The following is a 26,185-nucleotide window of genomic DNA, read 5'->3' as shown; positions in this document are numbered from 1 at the left end:
GGTGGTAGGCTAGCTATATGGGGCAACTGAGGAAATTTGAATACTGATATTCATTTATATAAATTTGATATTAGATAATATTATTGCATCAGTGTTAAGTTTCCTGAGTCTAATCACGGTTATGATAATGTAGGAAATGAAGCATACATCTCTTAAGAAGGAGAGGTCTAATATTCTAGAGAGTACCATGATGTCTGCAACTAAAACTGAAAGTTTTACAACAACAATCTGTACATGTGGATAGATAAAAAGAAAGCAAATGTGGTGTGATGAAACTTACTAATGAAGTGAAGGATATATGAGTGTTGATCTATTTTTATAACTTTTTTGTAGGTTTTGAGATTTTTCAATGAAAAGAGGTGAAAGAAAAAATACTGTCCATATAAAATTCTGAATAAGATTATAACACAAGGATTTTAAGGGAAGGACAATTTCAATTATTTGCATAAAATTTTAAAAATCACACAGAACTACGAAAGTTTCTGCAGTCATTAGGGAAATGCAAGTCAAAACCACAATGAGATATCACCTCATGCCTGTCAGGGTGGCTACTATAAAACAAAAATAAAAGATAACACAAGTGTTGGCAATGGTGTGGAGAAACTGGTACCTTTGTACACTGGTGCTAGGAATGCAAAATGTTACAGCCACTGTGGGAAGTAGCATGGAGCTTCCAAAAAAAAATGAAAACTAGAACTACCATTTTATCCAGCAATCCCATTTCTGGGCATTTATTCAAAAGAACTGAAATCAGGATCCCAAAGAAATTATTAGCACTACCATGTTTATTGTAGCACTATTCACAGTAGCTAACATGTGGAAGGAGCCTAAATACCCACTAACAGATGAATGGATAAAGAATATGTCATATTATATATGCAATTGCATATACAAACTATGCAGACTTAAAAGGAAATTCTGCAATATGGGACAATAAACCTTGCAAACAATATGCTAAATCCAACAAACTACAGAATGACAAACACTGCCAGTCTACTTGTATGAGGTATCTAAAATAGTCGAATTAATAGAATCAAAGAGTGGAATGGTGATCGCCAGGGACTAAAGGGAAGGGGAAATGAGTTACTATTCAATAGGCATAAAGTTTCAGGTAAAAAAGATGAATAAGCTTTAGGGTTCTGCTATAGAATGTTGTACCAAAAGTCAACAATATATTCTACACTTATAATTTTGTTAAGAGGATGGATCTCATGTTAAGTGTTCTTACCAAATAATTGGGGGTGTAGGGGAAGCACTTTGAGTATTATAGCCTTATGAGTTAATTCATATATAGGTAAAGCTCCACTTAAATTCATATCACTGAAAACATGAAAATCAAATAGGTGACAATCTAATAAATGCTTTAATGAGGGCTCTATCATTGGGGTTAAAAAAATTACCCTAAGTTCCTAAAGACACCTCATCTTTTAGATAAAATTTTCAACAGAGTATTTTATATTTCACAGAGTTCCTTTAATTTTGTTCTTTTACTTCAGAAATGCACAGGCCCGAAGACCACCTGATACCACCCCTGATGATTACATATTTATTTTGACTACATATTTATAAGATCTCTGCACTAGAAAAGTGAATTGTAAGTTTTCAACTACTTTATCAAAAGGTAAAGACAACATTCAACTAATTGTGCATTACGGTACAAAGACGGTGACTTTACTGAAACTTCAAAATTAAACTGTATGCGTCACAAAGCACTATTGTATCCAGCTTCATCCATGTCCCTGCAAAGAACAGGAGCTCAACCTTTTCTATGGTTGCGTAGTATTCCATGGTGTATATACACCACATTTTCTTAATCCAGTCTATCATTACCATCATTCTCAGCAAACTATCACAAGGACAGAAAACCAAACACCACATGTTCTCACTCACAGGTGGGAGTGGAACAATGAGAATACACGGACACAGGGCGGGGAACATCACACACTGGGGCCTGTGGGGGTAGGGGGGGTGGGAGCCTGGGGGAGGGATAGCATTAGGAGAAATACCTATGTAACTGTCGACATGATGGGTGCAGCAAACCAACATGGCACATGTATACTTATGTAACAAACCTGCGCTTTGTGCACATGTACCCTGGAACTTAAAGTATACTTAAAAAAAAAAAAGAAGAAGAAGTAGGAAGAAGGAAGAAAGAAGAAAGGAGGAAGGAGGAAGGACAAAGGAAGGAGAAGGAGAAGAAGAAGGAAGAAAGAAGAAAGAAGAAGAAGGAGGAGGAGGAGGAGGAGGAGGAGGAGGAGGGAGGAGAGGAAGAGGAAGAGGAGGAAGAAGAGGAAGAGGAAGAAGAGGAAGAAGAAGGAAGAAGAAGAAGGAAGGAAGGAAGAAGGAAGAAGAAGAAGAGAAAGGAAGGAAGGAGGAAGGAAGGAAGGAAGAAGGAAGAAGGAGAAGAGAAAGGAAGGAAGAAGGAAGAAGAAGAAGAAGAAAAAGGAAGGAAGGAAGAAGGAAGAAGAAGGAAGGAAGGAAGGAAGAAGGAAGGAGAAGAAGAAGAAAGAAGAAGGAAGGAGAAGAAGGAAAGAAGGAAGAAGGAAGGAAGGAAGAAGAGAAGAAGAAGGAAGGAAGGAGAAGGAGAAAGGAAGGAAGAAGAAGGAGGAAGGAAAGGAAGAAGAAGAAGAAGAAGAGGAAGAAGAGGAAGGAAGGAAGAAGAAGGAAGAAGAAGGAAGGAAGGAGAAGGAAAGGAAGGAAGAAGGAAGGAAGGAAGGAAGGAAGGAGGAAGGAAGAAGGAGAAGGAGAAAGGAAGGAAGGAGAAGGAGGAGGAGGAGGAGAAGGAGAAGAAAAGAAGGAGAAGGAGAAGAAGAAGAAGGAAGAAGGAGGAGGAAGGAGGAGGAGGAAGGAGGAGGGGGGGAAGGAGGAGGAGGAAGGAGGAGGAGGAAGAAGAAGAAGAAAGAAGAAGAAGAAGAAGAAAGAAGAAGAAGGAGGAGGAGGAGGGGAAGGGGAAGGGGAAGAGGAAGAAAGAAGAAGAGGAAGAGGAAGAAGAGGAAGAGGACGAAGAAAGAAGGAGAAGGAGAAGAGAAGAAGAAGGAGGAGGAGGAAGAAGAAGAAGGAAGAAGAAGGAAGAAGGAGGAAGAAGGAAGAAGGAAGAAGGAAGAAGGAAGAAGAAGAAGAAGAAGAGGAGGAGGAGGAGGAGGAGGAAGGAAGGAAGGAAGGAGAAGAAGAAGAAGAAGAAAAAGGAAGGAAGGAAGGAGAAGGAGAAGGAGAAAGAAAAGAAAGAAAGGAAGAAGAAGAAGGAGGAGGAGGGGAGGAGGAGGAGGAGGAGGAGGAGGAGGAAGAAGAAGAGAAGAAGAAGAAGAAGAGAAGAAAGAAGAAAGAAGAAGAAAGAAGAAGGAAGAAGGAAGAAAGAAGAAGAAGGAAGAAGAAGGAAGAAGGAAAAAGAAAGAAGAAAGATGAAAGAAGAAGGAAGAAGGAAGAAGAAAGAAGAAAGAAGAAAGAAGAATAAGAAGAAAGCACTATTGTAAGATGGCTCAAAATGTTTGCTGCCTAATATCAAAAACATAATTCTGGCCGGCTGCGGTGGTTCTCATCTGTAATCCCAGCACTTTGGAAGGCCAAGGCAGTGCATCCCTTGAGCCCAGGAGTTTGAGACCAGCCCAGTTAAACTGGCAAAACCCCATCTCTACAAAAAATACAAAAAAAAAAAAATTAGCCAGGCATGATAGCACGCCTGTAATCCAAGCTACTACTCAGGAGGCTGAGGACAACAATCACTTGAACCCAGGGGATCAGGGCGGAGGGTGCAGTCAGCTGAGTTGAGCCACTGCACTCCAGCCTGACATGACAGAGCGAGACTTCGTCTCAAAAAAGATAAAATTTGTTAACATTTTTTAAAAGTTTGCTGCCTCATGGACAAACATCAAATTTGGCATATGAAAGAGAGTTAAGGGATATATGCAACAAAGATAAAAATGATAGGTTGATCAAAGGTTAAGGTAGGAAAAAAGTTAAAGAATCAGACAACTGAAAATATTTTTTAACCATTTCCTATTTAGTATGAGTTTTGAAAAACAAAAATGCTATTGAATAACTATATCTTATTGTTACTTTCTCATGATACAGGCACATAAGCTGCTTAGGCTATTTGTGTTCCGAAAGATGAGTACAGACAGAAACACAAAAGCATTAATTTATAAGCCAAAAGAATAACAAACTTTCGGAGAAAAAGTTTTAATTCAAAGTTTGGGGAGACAAAGGAAAGGAGATCCATTTCTATTTAAAAAAAAAAAAAAAAGTTTTATTTAAGAAATTTCCATCCACCATATATTTCTAAATAAAATTACAGAAAATGGCCAAATCTTGTTTTTATAATCAACTTTTTAAACAATTTATTGCAACTTTATAGTACTCTGAAGCATATTGGAGATGTATAATAATTTCATGCTCATGAAATCCTAAGTTAAGTGAGTTCAGAATTATCTTTACCATTTTATACATGAGGACACAAGGTTAAAGACTTTGCCCAAACTAAACAGCAGAGGCAAGGACTTAAAATGAGTTCTTAAAACAGTTGCAAGGAACTCTGTGTGACAAACTCTCTCAATGTTGTTTAAAAAACACCATCAAATGAATTAATGTGATTAATGTATTAAGAACACCAAGTACTAAGAATCATGCAAGATATTACTACTTTTAGACACCGGTAACCAGATCTGTTTCAAATGATTAACAGTGACTCAACCCTACCACAGGAGTCACATTATGCTTAAAGTACTGGCAGTGCCATTAAAATATGTGAACTTTGAGAAGTTTCTTCAAGTCTCATATTGTTTGAGACAATAAATTCTAACTCCTACCTCAAGTTTTTTGTGACAACTAAATGAGAAATATATGCAAAGCATGTAGCACATATGTCAGTATGTTGTCATTACTCAATAATTAATAGCTATTCTCATCAATTGCTTTAGAATTAATAAATCTGCTCATGGTGTCACAATTCACTAACAGCAGATCCAAGAGTAAACGCTAAGTCTGTGAAATCCATATCAATTATCTTTCCTAATACAATGCAAATCACAGATTTGCTTCAGTGCTTTCCAAACAAGGATATGCAATGGTGAACTAGAATATAGGAAGTCACAAGGATAATTATAGTGTGGTTATCCGGATTAACAATTTCCACAAAGATTCAGAGTGACAGGGGAAGCTGAATAACTAAACCGTTAAGAGCATTACACCTCATTTTTACATTAAGCCACATGTAAATACAATGCAGACCAGACTACAAAAAATACTTAATTTTTAAGGTAAAAATAACAGACTTCCCAGAAGTCTTGCTGATGGACACTTGTGGCTATGCCCTCAAACACGGAATTTTACACTGGCTGGATCTTCTAAAATATGTAAAATTCTGCTTTATGAACACCTCTACATTGATGATTCAATTTTTTTTCATATTTTAATTTTCTTAGGCATTTTTTAAAAATCGAATATAAATGTCAATTTTGAATAATACATAACTGAAACCACAGTCTATAAGTTAGAAGCATTTCAATTAATGTTTTAACTCTTAAACAATGTAGTCAAGGATATTAATGAATTCTACATATATTCTACCCACCTGTCATTTATTTTCATGTTTTACAATATAATTACCTGCATGTTGACTCTTTCGATCACACAAGAAAGGACATGCAAAACGTGCATCTTTGTGTCACATTCTGTAACTTGCTGCAATAACTGAAAAAGTAGTGTGAACATGGTTTCCAAATACTGCAGTTTAAAAAGAAATAAAATAAAAAAGGTTTAGAACAGAAATGAAAGACATTCATATGAACAGAAGTAAGAAGTAAATCATAATGTCAAAGCAGTAAGTCAAATACACAGAAAGCCAAAAGCTTGGCATTACCTAAACAACCTGAAATTGTTTAAGCTACCAGTATTTTACATATTGTTTTACAAAGTGTTTTCTTTCTTCATTGCTGCTGAATGTGTCCATTTCAGAATTTAACTTATCCACAAACCGAATAATGTTTAGAGGAATATTGTCTAAGCTATGTCTGTTTAAATTTTATACTGTTAACTAAACTATTAACAGTGCCTTGTCACTGTTCTTCCATATATGCCCGCTGCCAATCACAGAATGTTTTGTTTTGCAAGACCTGATCATTACAGCAAAAAGACATTATTGCACTCACATGCCAGCTATCTGATGAGGCCCTTAACATACATTGTATGAAGATATATATTTTATAGATATAACTTGTTATTCTAAAAATGGCAGAATAGTTCGTATTGGGAAATCAAAAACAAATACCCTATGTCTGGTTGTGAACTCCTATATTATGAAAATTACGTTACAAACTAACAAATCACACTTACATAAAGCAAGAATTTGTTCTTTCAGATATATGGCTCATTTTAGTACACACTTCTGCAACACATTTCTTTCATCCAAAAATGTCTATAGTGATTATTTTATTAAAGCAAGATCACTGCTTTACAAGCTTCCCTATCTATTCCCCTCACCAAAAGTAGTACATTTTATCACGTAACTTTCTTCTCAGCCAGTCCTCTTAAGAACAAACACTAACACCCCAATGTTACTGATATGTTTAACAAGTGCTTACTGAGTACCAGTTACGGGAAAACACCATGCTAGGTCCTGGGGGTTGAGTAAAGAGTAAAAAGATGAATAGAACTTGGTATTCTGCTCATCAAGTAATTTACAGTCTAGTGTGTAGGATAGGATACAGATATACACATGTAAATAACACAGAGAAATAACCTAAGGAGTAAAATTAACAGACACACATAAAATGAAGATATTAAATGATTTTCCATTTTGAAAAAAAAAAGTCTGGCAACCAACTTCAACATAGATGATAAAATTGCTAAACAAAAGTAAGCAGAATATAAGTGAACTGTTATCAATAAAAGTTACCAAAACAGTTTACAAATAAAAATTATGTCCTCCAAAATAATCCAATACAGCATACTTTTAAATTCAACTTTAATAAGTAACACATAGATAATTTCGTGTATAAAATAGTATTCAAAGACATAAGCAGAAATGGTTTTTTAAAAAAATACCTGGAAATGTATATTCTTACCGGTAGAAACTGATCTGTTCTAAATTCAAAATCATCAACAGGTGAAGCACAGTTAAGGAATATTGAGAATACATAAGTTTTATCAAAATAAATCTGTATCTAAAACAAGGATACATAAATTAATTTCACAAAATAAATAACTTAAAAGTGTTAAAGTTCTTTGCAATGAAGTATTTTTACATTTTCAGAAGGATATTTAACTTCAAAGTTGTAGCTGTTTCAATACGGACCTAAAAGAAAGTAGTATATCATGAGTTTTTAATTATTTTAGAATGACTAAACATCATTAATATCAAACAAAAAATTTTATTCCAAATCACTTTCTGTACTCTTCTTATTACTAGAGACACAGACCATGTAAATATTCAGAAATACAAGGATACTCTCCTTATCCAAAGCAAGGAATAAAAAGAAAAGGTAAAGTAATATTTATTCCTATTCTTCTCAGTTTCCTATAATTTACTTAACAAGCCTTTAACCCAGTGCGTCCTTCCAGGAAGGAAAATAATTTGCCGTAAAGTATGTAGAGGGCATGGGATTGAGGAAAAAGGAAGCAGGAAACCAGGGTGGGGTTGGGCAAATTGGAGGATGTGTAAGTGAAAGGTGCAAAAGGAGACAAGGAAGGAAGGAGTCAGGGAGGAGAAAGAACACAAGCAAATTTCCACCTGTAACCTCAACTACAGTAAATCTTTGAAATATCCCCAAAATATTCTGAGATTTTCTGTTGTTGGTGGTGGTGTTGTTTGTTGTTGTTGTTGTTGTTCTGAGAAGGAGTCTCGCTCTGTCGCCCTGGCTGGAGTGCAGTGGCACGATCTCGTCTCACTGCAAGCTCCGCCTCCCGGGATCACACCATTCTCCTGCCTCAGCCTCCGAAGTAGCTGGGACTACAGGCGGCCGCCACCACTCCCGGCTAATTTTTTTGTAGTTTCAGTAGAGATGGGGTTTCACCGTGTTAGCCAGGATGGTCTAGATCTCCTGACCTCATGATCCGCCTGCCTTGGCCTCCCAAAGTGCTGGGATTACAGGCGTGAGCCACTGCGCCCGGCCCATTCTGAGATTTTCTAAATCCCACAGTTCACAAATACAGAAAGGTTTACAATATGCTCCCGACCTCACAAATTTTCCATGTGTACCAGCATGTTACCTGGGCAAATCATATTACAACATAACCTCGTTCTCTTTCAAGTGTTATCTTGGACTTAAATCAGCTAAAATTGGCATGGGCTAAGATATTCCTAGTTTCCACATAAAGTAACATGAGCTCAAGACAAGACTAAATTCTGTATGTTAATCTGTGAGATAACATATCCAAACCTTTTATTTCCCAGCTGAGAACCATTACTTTCTTAGGTGTTACACTTTCCTTACTTGTTAATAGCAACTGTTTTTTTCTTTCCAGTCATTTTTCAGAAAGTAATCATTTAAAACATTTTACAGGAGCTTCTGAGGTCTTGAGATGTAATTAGGCACCTTCACCAAATGTTAAACACTGACAAATCCGCAGATTCCAAGAGCCTACAGTGCAGATGTTTTTTCACCTGCTTTTTCCTTTTATTCACTGTCTCTAAAGGCAATGTGAACATTTCCAGATTTTTAACAGATTTAACAAATTTGCTGCCACTTGATCTATCACAGAATGACCTCATGAAAAGACAGGTCAGGTATTGCATCAGAAACTATTTAAGGAGGAACTATCATCAGGCACTGTGTTAGGTGCTGTAGAAAAAGCGGAGTAAGCCATGCCCATATAGATCTTACAATGTGGGGAGGAGGTGACTAGATATTAAACAATTACTGATAAAAATGGCTAACTTGAAAACATTAAGCACAGGACAATCCTCTTGAGGACATGGACTATGTGTAAACATCTTTAAGTTCCCAGCATTTAGTACTGAGTGAAAATACAATATTAACAATTCACAGAGACCAAGACATGAAAGTCCCTCAAAAAAGAAACAAGAAATCAAGGCTAGGCATGGTGACTCACACCTATAATCCCAGCACTTTGGGAGGCCGAGGTGGGAGGATCACTTGAGGTCAGGAGTTCGAGACCAGACTAGTAGACATGGTGAAACCCCATCTCTACTAAAAAAAATACAAAAATCAGCTGGGCATAGTGGCATGCACCTATAATCTCAGCTACTCAGGAGGCTGAAGCATGAGGATCGCTTGAACCTGGGAGGCAAGGGTTGCGGTAAGCTGATTGTGCCACTGCACTCCAGCCTGGGCAACACAGCAAGACTCCAACTCAGAAAAATGAAAAAGGAAAAGAAAGGAAATCAAACTGCCAGCACGCTAACCCTTAATTTTCTCGACTTTCCTCCACGAAAGGACCATTTATTCTAGAGATGCACTCCCTGAGCCATAACATTAATGCAAATAAGTATAAGAAACAAGACACCCGAATAAAACAATGTGTTTTCCCTCCTAACAAGGGAAGTCAGTGTAGTATTATGTGCAGAGAAAAAGGTGAAATGAATTAAGAAGACCTGCCTGCATTCCAGTTTGACTGCAAGAACAGAAAGCCAGATCACAAGGGAAAATAAAAAAATACAGACTTTTAAGGAAAGTTGAAGAGCATTTTAAATGATGGCAAATAAACATAAGACAAAAAGTCAGCTCTTCTTGAGCTCTAAAAGAAATAAGAGGTACTTACTACAAAGAAATGGAATGAATTTGGCAGCAACTCAAGCAGTGGGGGGACAAAATTAAAACTTGAATTTACAGAATGAAGACTTGGGGAGTGTGCTAGAAGACTGGTAGAAAAGTCTTAACACATTTCTACTGTGAGTCTACCCTACCCCAGCTGAAACCTCAGAAAATTCACGAAAAGATAACAGGCAATTCCAAATTGGGAGAGCAAAGTGCCGTCAAAACATAAGAAACATTGGAAAGATCCCCCAAAGCATGAGAGAAACAGGGAAATGAATGAGAAGAAAATGCAGGCAACAGTACTTTCAAATACTGCTACAAAGGTAAACAGAACCAGAAACTTCTGTGCATTTGGCAGCAACTCAAGCAATGGGTAGAACAAAATCAAACCATGATCATGGCTCACAGCAGCCTTGACCTCTTAGGCTCAAGCAATCCTCCCACCTCAGCCTCCCAAGTAGCTGGGACTACAGGCACACGCCACCATCTCTGGCTAATTTTTCTATTTTTTGTAGAGACAGGGTTTCACCATGTTGTCCAAACTGGTCTTGAATTCCTGGGCTCAAGCAATTTGCCCGCCTTGGCCTTCCAAAGTGCTTGGATTATAAGCGTGAGCTACCACACCCAGCTCAGAAGAAGGTATTATTATCACAGGATATGACAGCTGCATGTATGTTAACACCCCAGAAGACCTTCTAGTGGGACAAGATATGGACATGGAAGACAATGATATTGATGATCCTAACCCTGCGTAGGCCTAGGCTAATGTGTTTGTGTCTTTGATTTAGATTTTAAGAAAAATCATTAGAAGCGGAAAAAATTGTAAAATAAAAAAAGCTTACAGAATGAGGATGTAACAAAAGAAAATATTTTTGCACAGATATACAATGTATGTGTATTTTAAGCTAAGTGCTATTACAAAGGAGTCAAGACCTTTAAAAAAATTTTAAAGTAAAGAAGTTACAGGAGGTAGAGCTTGCAGTGAGCCGAGATCGCGCCTCTGCGCTCCAGCCTAGACAACAGAGTGAGACTCGTCTCAAAAAAACGAACAAACAAAAGTTAGAGTAAGATGTGGTTAGTTTATTGCTGAAGAAAGAATATTTTCCAATATATTCAGTGTAGCCTAACTGTACAATGTTTATGAAGTCTACAGTGGTATGCAGTGATTTTCTAGGCTTTCACATTCACTGATCACTCATTCACTGCCTCGCCCAGAGCAACTTCCAAGCCTGCAAGCTCTATTCAAGTTAAGCGCCCTAAAGAGGTGTAGCATTTTTTAATCTTTTATACTATGTTCTTACTGTACCTTTTCTGTTTAGACACACCAATACTTACCATCATGTTACAACTGCCTAAAGTATTTAGTACAGTAACATGCTACACTGGTTTGTACCCACAGCCTAGAGAGCCTCTACTATCTCAGATTGTGTAAAAGCACACTTTGTGATGTCCCCACAATGAGGAAATCGCCTAAGGACACATTTCTCGGAATAGACCCCTGTCATGCAACAGCACATGACCATATGTCTATGCTGGTTGGTGGTCAACGTGCCCATGAAGATGGCCATTTCTTTGCTTCACAAGCAACCACACCACACCCTTAAACTACAGGCTTTCTGATTACACCGCAGTTTATATCTTACACAGGCTTTCACAAAAGTGAAAGATTATCCTAATGCTGATTTTCTAGTAATTTACTGCTTGTTTTACTGAAGGTAAAGTAAAACTTTCTAAAAATTTTTTTTTCTTTTTCTTTTGAGATGGAATCTTGCTCTGTTGCTCAGGCTGGAGTGTGGTGGTTTGATCTCGACTCACTGCAACCTCCCCCTGCCAGATTCAAGCAATTCTCCTGCCTCAGCCTCCTGAGTAGCTGGGACTACAATCACCCACCACCATGCCCAGCTAATCTTTGTATCTTTAATGGAGATGGGGTTTCCCCATGTTGGCCAGGCTCAGGGGATCCGCCCACTTTGACCTCCCAAAGTGCTGGGATTACAGGCGTGAGCCACTGTGACCAGCCAAAACGTTCTAAAAACTTCTTTAGAATTTCTGAAACTTAAAAATACAATTAATTCAGAAACTCTACAGCCTAAAGAAGCCCGGTTTAAAGAATCATCTGTAGTCCTGGGAAAAGAAGGTTCCTCTAACCTAAAATTTAGTAATGCTAGTTTATAGTGTGGAAATAATGTTCTAAAACCTAAAAGTTGTCATAAGCACTCCATCTACTAACTAATATGTTATAAAAGGGAAAGGAAGGGAGAGTGTAAAAGATATTTTTTTAGAAGGTGTTTTATTGTATAGAATCCAGGTCGGCAGTTCTCAAATTATGGCACAAGGAACTACTGATATGCTCCAAAAGAGATAGTGTATTAACAATAAGTATAAAACGGTGGTCAATTAACAGTAAGTACAAACACTGGATCACATGCAAAAAAACGTGGCTAATGAAAACAGTATTTAATCTTTCATAAACTATGAAAAATGTGTGGGTATTGAAAGCTACAAGAATGCATTTCCTACCAGGTGTGAAGCCTTACTACAAAAGCTGTTGTTTGAAAAAAAACAACAAAAAACAATATTCAAATAGAGTCACACAAGTAGGCCAATGAAACGGAACAAATTCCAGAAACAGGTCCACATGTAAACATGGGATATGACAGAGACAGCCCTATGGACCACTAAGAAAACTATGTATTATTCAAGGAATCACTGTAGTGTTGCTATCCTTGTTTTTTAAAAAAGAAAGATGGAAACTTCCTTACATCACACTCAAAAATAAATCTGCGGCAGAATAAAAAACCAAGAGTGAAGAAAAAGGATTTCTTTCCAGGCCCAGGGGCTAATGCCTGTAATCTCAACACATTGGGAGGCCAAGGTGGGAAGATAACTTGAGCCCAGAATTCTAGACCAGCCTAGACAACACAGTGAGACCTCCTCTCTACAAAAAATCAAAACATCAGCCAGGCGTGGTGGTACACTCCTATAGTCCTAGCAACTCGAGAGGCTGATGTGAGAAAAATGCTTGAGCCATGGGGTGTCGAGGCTGCAGTGAGTCATGATCTCGCCACTGCAGTCTAGCTTGGGCAACAGAGTGAGACCTTGTCTCAAGAAAGAAAAAAGTAATCAATAAATCTATTAACATGTAAAACCTCTGCTTAACAAAGACAACAGAATGAGACTGGAAAGAGACAGAGGAATTCGATTGTATTTGTAATATTTTATTTCTTAAATAAGATATTTGAAATATATGTGGAAAACATTACAAATGAAAATATGGGTAACTGAGTGATGAGCACACAAGTGCTGCTTCTGTTAGTTGCTGAATTTTTTATTGACAAAATTCTTGCCTATGGGGTAGCCCTGCTCTTTCTATGGAGCAGCCAAAAAAACAAAAGAAAATTAACACCTACTTCTACTCTGTCACAGTCTCCTAATAACAAAAGAATAGCACATGGACAACAGTAGTTAATCAGCATCAAATGTATCCCGACTCCTTAACAGCAGCCCTTAGGAAAAAGAATGCAGATTCTGAAAGCCAGAGAGGAATTCGATTCATCAGGATCTACATACTTGTAACACAGCAGAAGCAGTGCAGCAACTGGAGGAAGCAACTTTTCTAGTTAGCACAGGACTTTACAAATTTTATAACATCAGAGGCCACTGGGCAGAGAACGTCTCTTACCTCTGATAGCTGTGTGATAATATAAAATTACTGTCTGATCTAGGGAAATATAATGCAAATAGAGTGACTTTTTTTGGTTTATAACTTTTCCTCAGTGTAGCAATTTGACTTAATCGTGTGACACATATGTATACACATACACAATGTTTATGTATACGTTTATATATATAAATGTACGTTTGCATATATATATACATACATATCTCTATATGGTTGTACACTATTGTGTATATGTATGCATGTATAAGGTATCTCCCCACATTATATTAGCTAGCATTTCTCAAAGGCTGAAAATTAAAGCAGTATGACTTATACATTCTTTAAATGTACTTTAAAAAAAGGCCAAGGTTTACGACATTAACTTGGTGCCTTACTAAACAATCTTCTTAACAATTCATTGCAAAATAATAGGGACAGTATAAAGCAAATGCAAAACATGTAAACATGAGATGTAGCCACCAGAAGATATAAAGGGCAAAGGCTGAATCTAAAGCAACATTTCCTCAAAGTATATTCTACGAATACTAATGTATTAGTCATGTGGGCTAGTCACAAGGCAAACGTACTTTTTTTTTTTTTGACGCAGTCTTTCTCTGTCGCTCAGGCTGGAGTGCAGTGGGGCGATCTCAGCTCACTGCAACCTTTGCCTCCCAGGTTCAAGCGATTCTCCTGCCTCAGCCTCCCAAGTAACTGAGACTGCAGGCGCATGCCACCAGGCCCAGCTAACTTTCGTATTTTTAGTAGATACAGGGTTTCACCATGCTGGCCAGGCTGGTCTTGAACTCCTGACCTTGTGATCGGCCCGCCTCGGCCTCCCAAAGTGCTGGGATTACAGGCGTGAGCCACTACGCACACCGCAAATGTACATTTTTAAAGGCTTTGACCAGTTGTGTTACTAAGAGCCCCATTTGAATATTTATCTCAAAGTTTTCCAAACTTATCTGGCCATGAATCCCTTTCTCTCCAGTTCCATTTGTTGGTATCTGGTAGAATTAATGTTCTGTTTTTAAGGTGCTGGCTGAAACAATTCATTTTTCTCTTTCCTTTTTTAATAGACTCATTATAAAACAAGTCTAAGACCCAAGCAATTTCTGGGCCCAGTGCAGTGGCTCACGCCTATAATCCTAACACTTTGGGAGGCTGAGGTGGGTGGACTGTTTCAGTCCAAGTGTTCAAAACCAGCCTGGGTAATGTGGCGAAACACCATCTCTACAAAAAATAGAAAAATCAGCCAGGCGTTGTGGCATATATAGTCCCAGATACCTGGGAGGCTGAGGTGGGAGGATCAGCTGAGCCCAGGACATTGAGGCTACAATGAGCCGTGATCGTACCACTGCACTGCAACCTAGGCAACAGAGAGAGACTCAGTCTCCCAAAACAAAACCAAACAAAACAAAACAAAGAAAAAAGAAAAACTCCAAGCAATTTCTCTATTTCCCAAAGAAAACTTAATTGAAATTTAACCCTTTTGTAACACATCCATAAATCATTTAATATCTTCTCTCTGACAGAAGAGCAAATAATATTTCCAACTAGGAAAGCAAAAATTTAAATCTTATGCTTTATTCTAAAGTTATTACAAAAGAAAATTAATTTCAGCAAATAGAAATTTTAGAAGCAGCTAAGTTATATTAATACATTTCTAAGAATGTAAACCCAGTAAAACATCACAAGGCTCTCTTGTAACTTCCCATACTTAATTAGTATTTAATAATTACAGAATGGTACTTAAATTCTCAAATCATTTACACAAAGCAGATAATACTTAGGTAGAAAATTCAAAGATCAGTTCTATTTGCCTTTGGAATGTATTGTGTTTCTGTAACAAATTCACCTATTTATGTTTTCCTTTAGTGAACACTACATGTAGTTTTCTTTATGTCAGCATATGTAAAAAAGAGAAGTATAGTCCAAGCCTGTGCTGAAAGGCAAAAACTAGGTGGGTTCAAACTAAAAATAAGATTCAGCAGGGTAAAGGGAGGAGACTAAGAAATGATTTAAAAAGATCTTAGCACAACTCAGGGGAGAAAAAAAAAAATCACTTAATTTTACCTAAAGCAAATGGAAAATCGGGAAAAGACAATGAACACATATATTAAGTCACTAATATATTCACCCAGGCATATAGAAAAGCACCAGTAGGAAAAAAGAAAGAAAACTATTCTTTACAATTTAAACTTCTTAAAATCATAAGCCTGTAAAATTACTACTACTACTTCAGTAATTTTATGATAAAGCAGCAAACCTACTGCTTTGAAGGGGAAAAAAAGCAACAAAGAGCTTACTATCAAGTTTTCAGTAACACAAAATCAACAATATATGAATACCATAAACAAAGAAAAATCCCTTAAAAGAGCCCAATAATTCCAAAGGCTTAAAAAAAATTCTCACAAATGAGGGACAAAGAATCAACAGTAAAGATGAAATAAATTATGATGCTATTTCAATGCCAACATCTATCCTGAATTTTAAAAAGAATATATAAGCTATAAAGGGATTTTTTAAACTTGCCTTTTTTTTTCTTACTAAGAAATTATAAATTATAACAGTAGAGCTTAATTTTTTTTTTCAATGACTAGTAATGGGAAGGGCAAATGATAATCAAAGAATTTTCTATCCTCAAATCAAAGTGCTCCCCAAGGAGTAACTAGTGCAGTGAAAGGTCATAAACATAGTAAAGAAAGACATATAAACTGTTGTGAACTTGATGATTTGCACAGGTGAAACTTTAAAAACTAACTCTTTTAAGGCACTTAAGAAACATACCACTAAATCTTGATCTTGAAGCAAGTTACAGATTGCTTCATAAAGCATGGGTCTTAAGTCAGACTTGAATTTCACAGAAATCCACTGACCGATGAGCCAAATCACCCTGCGCCGCAATGGCTTATACCTAAACAAGAAAAAATCATGAAATTAAAATGTTAAATATTTTAAGAGGTCTATTTCATTTAGTATAATTTATCATTTAAATCTAAAATGTAGTAAGAATGCAATCTGCATTTTTAACATAAAAACTTAAAAGCGGGTGTGCTGGCTCACGCTTACAATCCCAGCATTTTGGTATGCCATCCAGGAGGACAAATCACTTGAGGCCAGGAGCTGAAGACCAGTCTGGGCAACATGGTGAAACCCCCATCTCTACTAAAAATACAAAAATTAGCAGGGCACGGTGGCATGCTCCTGTGGTCCCAGCTTCTTGGGAGGCTGAGGTACAAGAATCCCTTGAAACCCAGGAGACAGAGGTTGGCAATAAGCCAAGATTCTGCCACTGCACTCCAGCCTAGGCAACAGATCAAGGCTCGGTCAAAAAAAATAAAGCTTAAAGGCTACTTCGAAATGTACCACAGTACAAAATATTAACAATGAAGTCCTGATCTAAATAAATTAATATTATTAAAATTTTAATACTTAAAAATTTTTTCCTAGGCATATATGTTGCAATCCTGATTCTTTTATCTTAAAAGAACCGCAATGTAGATATGTTTCATAAAAACCAAATCCATTTGATTTTAGCTCAAGTAACCAAAAACAGTGGCAATGCTCCAAACTCTAAAACTGGAAAGCTTCCCAAAAATAATAATAAAGAAGCTCCTGTATTTAATTTTCTACTCCAATTCTGTTAATACTATGAAGATTATTTTCAGAACAATGTAAGAAAATTCTAGGCTTATATAAAACATTCATATAAATTTTGTGGTTTCAACTAAGCTAATTTTGTAAGAGGTACACAATAAAAGAATGTGACTCAGATTACCAAAATAACATATATTAACATTTGCAAAACATTTACAGTAGCATGCATATACACTTCTTTCTCTCATCATCTTTGCTAAAAGAAATGAAAGCTCGGGTAAGGAGAAAACCCATGCAGTTCAAAACATTTGTGTCCAAGAATTTCACTCATGAAGTACCTTATTACGTAAATTTTAGTGGCAAGATGATAAATATTTCTGTGTATAAATGAAACACTGTTTTTTCGCCCCCAAAAAAACCACAATTCTAAAAGATGATCAAACATATAGGAAAAAAAATGCTCATTAAAGTCGCAAAAACCGGGACGGGCACAGTGGCTTATACCTGTAATCCCAGCTTTTGGGAGGCTGAGGCGGGAAGATCGCTTGAGCTCAGGCAGGAGTTTGAGACCAGCCTGGCCAATATGATAAAACCCTGTCTCTACCAAAACTACAAAAAAACAGCTGGGCATGGTGGCACACACTATGGTCCCAGCTGCTCAGGAGGCAGAGGTGGGAGGATCATTTGAGCCCGGGAAGTAGAGATTGCAGTGGGCGAACATCATGCCACTGTACTCTAGCCTGGGTGACAAAGTGAGATCCCATCTCAAAAATTAAATACATAAATAAATAAAGTTATAAAAATATGTACGTAAGTATTCCTGACCCCAAGAAGTTTATAACATACCTAAAGGAATTAAAAAACACAAAGTAGTGTACTAGGACTTTAGAAAAGGAAGAGAAGAAATGGGCAGAGACAGATGGAATCTGGGCAGGTCTTTGAGATAAACACTATTGGAGCTGAAGGTTAAAAAAATGTCATGTCAAGGGACAGAAACTGTTTGAACCAAGTGACACAGGCAGAAGTAACAACTTGTGTAGAGTGAAGTAAAAGGACCAAAGAACTATCAATTTTGGGAGTAAGACCATATTAGACTCTCTGTTCCAGATAAACAGAATGAAACTCAGAAGGGTAAAATTCCAAAGTCACAGACACATCCAAACAGAGGTAAAATTATAGATCACTTTGCTATTCAATGTGTGCATTGCCTGATCTGTCCCAGACCTACTAAGTCAAAATCTAAACTTTAACAAGATTAACAAGTGACTCTTATGTACATTAAAGTTTGAGAAACACTGGTCTACATCAGCTTTGTCCATCAGAAATACAATGCAGGCCATGTATGTTAATTTTTTAGTACCCACATTATAAGAGGAAAAAAACAAATACAATCTTATTAATATTTTTACATATCCCAATATATCCAAAATATTATCATTTCAACATGTAATCAATAAATATTTTACATGGCTTTAATTTTTAAATTTAAATTAATTAAAATTGGAAAGTTGTTTCCTCAGTTGTACTAAGCACATTTCAAGTGCTCAATAGCCACACATAGGGAGCTTCTGTACTGGACAGTGAAGATCTTATACTAAACAGCCTCTAGGGTTCAAGGACAACTAAACTGCACATCTGTCTTCTCTCTCCATCAAAGGCTCACTAGCTCCCTGAGACTAAGTCAGAGTCTATTTTATTCAACACCGCCTTATGGGACATGGCAAATTCCAATGTTAAAAATATATGTTAACTGAATAAATGATTGAATAACTGAAGAGATAAACAGCTACTTACTGGCAAAAATTGGAGTATCTCCAACTCTACAAATTCTGTGGCTCTAAATGTGACCTTCTGTACGTTCGTTAGTTTAGTCAACAAATATTAACTGTCTGTCTACGACTATATGCTAAGTATTCTGATAGGCCGCAGGTATACTGAAGTGAATCAGTAGAAGTGTACCCTTCAAACTAAGAAAAACGCCCCTTAGAATTTTTTTAAATTATCAAATTTTAAACTAAGAAATAATTTTATAAACTATGAAAGAGGTTTTTCCTTTCATTTTATGTATTCTACACCTAAAATTTAAGTAAGTAGGCAAGTGCTTAAATGTATCTAAAATGTAAGAATTGGGCTGGCCAGGTGCGGTGGCACGCGCTTGTAATCCCCGCTACTCAGGAGACTGAGGCATAAGAATCTCGTGGACCCAGGAGGTAGAGGTTGCAGTAAGCTGAGATTGCACCACTGCACTCTAGACTGGGTGACAGAATGAGACTCTGTTTCACAAAAAAAGCATTGGGCAAATGTGCTATTAAATGTACTAAATTCATTCATTTCATAATTCATAGTACTAAATGTAATATGAATCTGTACTATTTAATTAGGTACTTCAATTAGAACTTAAAGTGTACTTGAATATTTTTGCCATGATGTCTCTACATTCTACTCTACTGTCTTCCCAGAGACTTGCAATATGCATTATGTGATCCCAAGACACTCACTTGTCACAGATGTTACTTTGATTAGGCTACTTCTGACACTAGGCATACCTCTTGCTAAGTTTCCAATTGTCTTTTTCTTAGGCATAGTTTCTTGAACTCAGAGACCTCCATCCTCCCTCATCTTTGCATAAAGTCCTCCTTCTCTCTCACAAACTACCTGATATGTCAAATACTTCCTAGATGTCAAAATTCTTATTCCTTTCCACATAAGACATTACTTAACTCATACGATTGCATTTTTAAATTGTAAGCCATTTTAATACCTTCCTGTCTTCATTAATAGAATAAATAAGGAAAAGTAAGTGGATAATAAATACAAAATTTTATACTTGCCTATTGTGAATGACTTGTAATTCTGGAAGAAGCTGGTTTTTAAACCACTGATCAAAATCAACACTGTCAAAGAGCTCATAAGCAGCTAATCCAACAGCATTATACACTGAGAAGAAAATTTAAGAAAAAAATTAAAGGTTTCAGATATCAGATCTGCAAATGAGTGTATGAAACATATGTTCATTAAGGGAAACACACAATATGTTAATTAGGGAAATTATGTAAGTAGACATTTTAGAAAAATTATTTTACTTCATGTTTTTCCTAAATATTCCTTACTACTTTCAAACAGAAAATTCAATTCATTCTAAAATATTTAAGTCCAACTATAAAAATGATAAAATAATGACTGCTTCTAAAATGGATGTAATATTTTATGACCTGGTCCCTACTTAACTCTCTCCAGTCTCAACTCAACCCTTAACCCCAATGCTTCAGTTAAACCAAAACAGTCACAATTCAAATTCTAACTGTGCTTCCTCCTCTTTCCCTCAAGTCTTTATATCTTTTGCTCCATCTCCCCGGAATGCACCACCCTCTTTCCACCACCACCTCCGTGCACATGTAACTCCTATTTATCCTTGTGTTCTCCCATTACATGTCTTTGGGAGTCTTTCCTTAGACACACCAAACTACCTGGTGATCATCACCTACTTTAGCATTAACTATCCTGTATAGCATTATTATAATGCATTATCTTTTTATTTGGTTATCTCCCCAATCAGATTGTTCCCGTATTTCAGTTACTCTTATATCTCAACACCCTCAGCATAAAATCTACCACAAAACAGACTCTCCATCTACTGAATAAATAAATGCTTCTAAATCACTTAAGTTTAACATACCAGCATCTTTGATTAACAGTGCATTCATATCTTCCACATTTGTGGGTCCTAAAAAAAAAAAATAGGTATCAGTAGAAGCAAATAAAACTGGATTTTTAAAAATTTATATTTAAACACAATTTGTTAATTTCCCAATTCAATTAAGTACAGCACATTTCATGGTATCAAACATGGACACAGGTACAAAGGGAAAGTCTAAGTTTTATGATTATCATTAGAGAACACAGGATTAAAAACCAAATGTTATGACAAACAACATTCTAGAAAATATACACTACAAAATGCTAATGTGCTATATACCACAAAATTATTTTTTTTTTGAGACAAGGTCTTGCTTTGTTACCCAGGGTGGAGTACAGTGGAGTGATCTCAGCTCACAACCTCCTGGGGTCAAATGATCCTTCCACCTCAGCCTCCTGAATAGCTGGGACTACAGGTACTCACCACCAGGCCCAGCTAATTTTCCTAATTTTGTAAAGACAGGTTTTTGCCATGTTGTCCAGGCTGGTCTGGAACTCCCGGGCTCAAGTGATCTGCCCACCTCAGCCTCCCAAAGTGCTGGAATTATAGGCGTGAATCACCATGCCTGGCCAACACTCACTTCTGACAACATGCTCTTCTCTAGGATACACCACCACACCTGGCATTTTTACAAGGCTTTTACTTCCTCATATCCCTATAGGTGAAAATCTCAGGTTCTGTCCTTAAGATCCTCTTTTGTTTTCCCAAGGTTCCTTATACAGATGCACTTCAAAAGTACATCTCTATCTCCTGCCACTTCTAATGAGGTAACTGTTTCCTTGTCATTAAGACTCAAAAGTTTAGGATCATCTTTGATCACTTTTCCTTCCCTAGCACATTCAATCAGTTGCCAAAAGTCAATCAAGTAACAATAGTCACTGAATATGCCCAGCACTGGGAATAAAGTATAAACAAAACAGACGTGATCAATGCCCCTAGGACTTACAGTCTAGCAGAAAAGACAGAAATCATAAATCGATGTTAGTTAATAGGCAGATAATTCATTACTTGTGTATTAAGTGTAATGATCAAGTGTCAAAAATTTACATCAATATTTTCTCTCAAATCCATCATCAATTCTTTCCATTCCCACTGCTACCATTCTGAGAGGCTAATACTTACTATTTTAACCTTTTCTCACTATTTCTCAACAACATGCTCCAGACAGACTTTCTGCAAGCAATATAACTACTGTTTTGCGTTTGCTTCTATTGCATTTATTACAGGAAAATTTATCATCTTCCAAACTATAATTCAAGGTCTATCTCAAATGCCAACCCTTTGGAAGATAGTAAGTTTCAAAATTGTTTTTCTCAAATTCATATTCATTATATGACACAGGAAACAGTACCGTATGTATTCTAGGCACTCAGACTATTTCTTAACTAAATGTTAAATAGATTAACTCAAAGTTATTCACAAAATATGCCTTACCTTGAAGTGTCTGCATCATTTCTAGAAGTACAGGAGTAAGAGTCTGATTATATTCATGGAATATATCTATAAATAATACTTCAGTGCATGGCTGGAGGGAAAAAGACAAATTTCCCATCAAAACAGTTGCATACTATATTGACTAATTCTATAATAAAGCAAATACTCAATCTTAAAGTCCTAAAACTCTGAAAATGTTTCCAACGTTTGATTTGTTAAAAAAAAAGATTACCATTTTTTGTAACCAACACAAAGGAAAACAAAATCAAATGATAATTAATAAGATAAACTTGATTTCTTTATTTCAATTATTTGTCATTACGTATTCAAAAACTTAAAACTATGGCAAGCAAAGTGTACATTTTAAATTAATCATCTTAAATTTAAAAAGCATTCTGTAGCCACTCGTTTATAGTTCAGTACTATAAATGGCTGACTATCCAAGACTTTTTTTTTTTTTTTGGAGACAAGAGTCTCACTCTGTCACCAGGCGGGAGTGCAGTGGCGTGATCTCAGCTCACTGCAACCTCCACCTCCCGAGTTCAAGCAATTCCCCTGCTTCAGCCTCCCAAGTAGCTATTATGTATTTTCTTAGCAATGATATAATAAGCAAAAACAGGAACTCCAATTTGCCACACGGAGTAGTCTTTCTCTTAACAAACAAAAGCAGTAACAGAAATTAGCATTAGCTACATTTAAAAACAAAGATTCATTTGGTTCTAAAAAGTACTGAATCATTTCACATTGCATGCTGGTATCAAAACATCTCATGTACCCCATAAATATGTACACCTCATATGTACCCACAAAAAATTTAACAATTATTTTATTTAAATTTAAAAAAAGGAATCACTAGATGGTTCACAATATTTACATTTTTTAATTAAATTTTTAAGGTTTAGTGTGTTTCAAAAGGAACATTAGAGACATACACTCTGAAATAGGGTCAGAGGATGTGTCATCTCAGATATCTACTTCAAAACCATCAACACTGGAAGATGTTTACAGGAAGCTAAAGTAGCCATGAGTTGATAACTAATAAACTAGGTTATCATGAAGGGCTCATTATATTATTCTATTTTTTAGTACGTTTAAACTTCTCCGTAAGAGAAACTTTTAAAAATTAAAGGAATGAAATTGTTTAGTTTTAAAATCACCAGTAATCTCTCTGGTTAGCAATTGTAAGTTTACGAGTCTAAAAACATTAAAGATAATATTTTTAGAAAACAAATAGCAAATTCTGTAAATTATGTAAGCACAAAACTTAAAAAGAACAGCTCAAACATCACATCTGGTACTGGCAAAACATCTGTCATATTAATAAATGTGTTGTAAAAGTATCCTATAACTGAAAGCAATGGGCTGGTCTCTGAGAATCACACTAAGTGGTAAGAGAAATAACATACCAAAAAGAAATTTTACTAATGAAATACATAGAAGGATTCTAGCTTAAGAGTGGCAGCTTTTACTTTGACAAACATTTTCTGTTTGTGCAATGAGAATTATTTCCCAAGCAATGGGAAAGATGAAGAAAAAATTCATTTTCAAACTCCAAGTTAACAAAAACAAAAAAATTCAGATTAAACGTCATAATTTAATATTAATATAGTTCTTAGTTTCTTATACACAATTTCTTATCTGTCTGACTTAATGTTGGGAATCTTTAATTTTTTTTTTTTTTTTAAGAGACAGGATTTTGCTCTGTAATCCAGGCTGAAATGCAGTGGCATGATCATGGCACACCGCAGCCTCAACCTCCTGGGCTCAAACAATCCTCCTGCCTCAGACTCCTGAATAGTTGGGACTAGAGGTGTGCGCCACCACTGTGGTCTAATTTTTTTTTTCTTTTTTTACTTTTCGCAGAGACAGGGTCTCACTACGTTTACCAAGCTGGTCTTGAACTTCTGGGCTCAAGCAATCCTCCCACCTTGGCTTCCCAAACTGCTAGGATTAAAGTGTGAGCCACCATGCCCAGCTAATGTTTGGAATCTTTAATAGAGTGTCATTCTCTACTAAGAGCTTTAGAAGGATTACGTTTTCCCCTATCAATTTTTCTTGCAATTAATACTTACCCTTAAACTATATTTCCAAGAATCTCCTCCTGTTTCTTCCACTGCTGCAATTAAAAACATGTAATAATGACATTTTCAACATCTTGGTTTGGAAAACAAAGACCTGAATAACATCAGTATAATATTTCTGTGAACTGTTCTAAACATAACATTAAGAGCAAATCCTTGGGAACACAGGCCTTACACAGGTTTTCTTACTATACGCTACAGATCACAGCTGTGTATCTCACAGTCGTCTATTAAGTGCTTACTATATCCCTAAGCATTCTCATTTTCGACAACAACGCTTTATGGAAAAAAGCTCAAAGTACTTGTCATTTCCAGGGCATCTGCTATCACCTGATCCAATATCATTACAATTCTGAGAATCATTTCATTTCAACACAGTAATCATGTTTCACTAGGTACAATGATTACTCACACTCTCCATTAATTTCTTGTATTTAAATTTAAATTTAAAGTAAAATACTTCAGGGCTCTTAAAAATTTAGGGACTCAATGTTTCATGTTACAATATTGTATGTACTGTATGAAGAAAGCAAATCGAAACAAGATGTTTCAGAAAAAAGCAAAAAAAAAAAAAACAAGAAAAGACGTGTTGTACAGTACAATCCTGTATTAAAACTAAAATTATTTTTAAAAATCAAACGGATGGCGAAAATAAGTATTACAAAAACTTTTGGGCACTCTTAAAATATTAGGAAACATGTGTAACTACTATGCAAGGGCATCCAACCAAAGAGAAAAGGGAGGCTAAAATCTAGCCTATGTCCCACCATAACGTAAGTAATTCACACACAAGTACTTTATTAGACACATGATTCCTTGATTTTCTACAGCAAGGGTCCCAGTAGACTTATTCCACTTATCTATCCAGTACTAAAATTCAAACAGATACAAAGATGTCCTGTCCAAAAAAAAACTATTCAAAAACCTCCAAATTTCTTTGCAAGAATTTCTACAAATAAAAAATAATATGGAATGAATCACAAAACATAAACTGACCTGATAAGAGAGAGTTAATTATATATTTTTGTTTGAAACTACATATTTGTAAAGGAATCTAAAAACTAAAAACGTCTTTTCCTGGACAAAATTCTACATCATATTTGTGTAAGTCATTCATTTTCTGCTTCTCAATTTGTTCTAAAGGATAACAAAGAAAAAGTTAATTTTAAAAAACCAAGATTTCCAGATCAAAAGTGCTGTATGAAAATACAATATTATACCTATCACTCAAATAGATATTTATAGAAAGGGGAGAAAAGTCATGCTAACACTAAGAAATTAATTCTTACTAAAGCCTTCTGGGTCTTCTTCCCACATTGTCAGTTCTTCTTCAGTTAACAGAAAATAATGAGAGACTAATCTTCTACATATCTCTGTCAAAGTAGGATATGTGAAGAATGCCATCTTAATCTTATGGGCTTCAAGAGTTTCAGGGCTGCTATCTAGAAAAATGAAATTTCCAAGTTAATTGTATAGCCAAACATTGTAGCCACACTGGATTATGTAATTTAAATAAACAAAAAATACACTCTCAGGGAAAAAGTTATTCTTGTGGATAAATTTTCATTTTTATTATAAACAAATCTCAAAGATACTCTTTCCTTACAACACACCCACATCAATCCTGCTTCTGTCTTACCATTACAGCTTGTATATTACCATGCAATACTATCACGCCACACTGAAATGACTTCCTCATATATAGAGGATGGGGGGGTGTGCGTGTGTTTCTCTCTTCCCCTACCAACAAGACTTCTTCATTCACTTTGGTACAAACACATAGGAATGAATTTCAAATAATACAACAATTTAACCTGTCTAGAAACAATCACCCTTCATATAAAGTCAGAGAAAGCTCTTATTTGTTCAAATGAATACACCCTATAATATGAGCTGCAGTGATGACTATAGTACCTAATTCTTAAAAGTCCTTAAGCCTCAACCAATTTGTGCTACAAGAAATGGCTTATTAAACGCACTACATTGTTTTTAAAAGCTGGTGTAA

General features: G+C 36.1%; 1 protein-coding gene across 3 annotated transcripts in view; it reads right to left on the bottom strand.

The window, feature by feature from the left end:
• The window catches only part of IPO11 (importin 11), a 229,452-nt gene that overhangs the window by 131,868 nt on the left and 71,399 nt on the right, over positions 1-26,185 (bottom strand). For all 3 annotated transcript variants that reach the window (XM_033179672.1, XM_033179675.1, XM_033179673.1), the window contains 9 exons: positions 25,470-25,622; positions 24,172-24,215; positions 22,100-22,190; positions 20,645-20,692; positions 19,800-19,905; positions 16,159-16,285; positions 7,255-7,288; positions 7,059-7,099; positions 5,602-5,718 (listed from right to left, as the gene is read on the bottom strand). In XM_033179672.1, coding sequence (XP_033035563.1) covers positions 5,602-5,718; positions 7,059-7,099; positions 7,255-7,288; positions 16,159-16,285; positions 19,800-19,905; positions 20,645-20,692; positions 22,100-22,190; positions 24,172-24,215; positions 25,470-25,622 — 761 coding nt within the window. The remainder of the gene's footprint in view (positions 1-5,601; positions 5,719-7,058; positions 7,100-7,254; positions 7,289-16,158; positions 16,286-19,799; positions 19,906-20,644; positions 20,693-22,099; positions 22,191-24,171; positions 24,216-25,469; positions 25,623-26,185) is intronic.

Source organism: Trachypithecus francoisi, unplaced genomic scaffold (genome assembly GCF_009764315.1).
Source record: "Trachypithecus francoisi isolate TF-2019V2 unplaced genomic scaffold, Tfra_2.0 Lachesis_group2, whole genome shotgun sequence".
NCBI classification, from domain to species: domain Eukaryota; kingdom Metazoa; phylum Chordata; class Mammalia; order Primates; family Cercopithecidae; genus Trachypithecus; species Trachypithecus francoisi.
The sequence above is the reverse complement of the archived record's forward strand: the minus strand, read 5'-3'. Positions and strand labels throughout refer to the sequence as shown.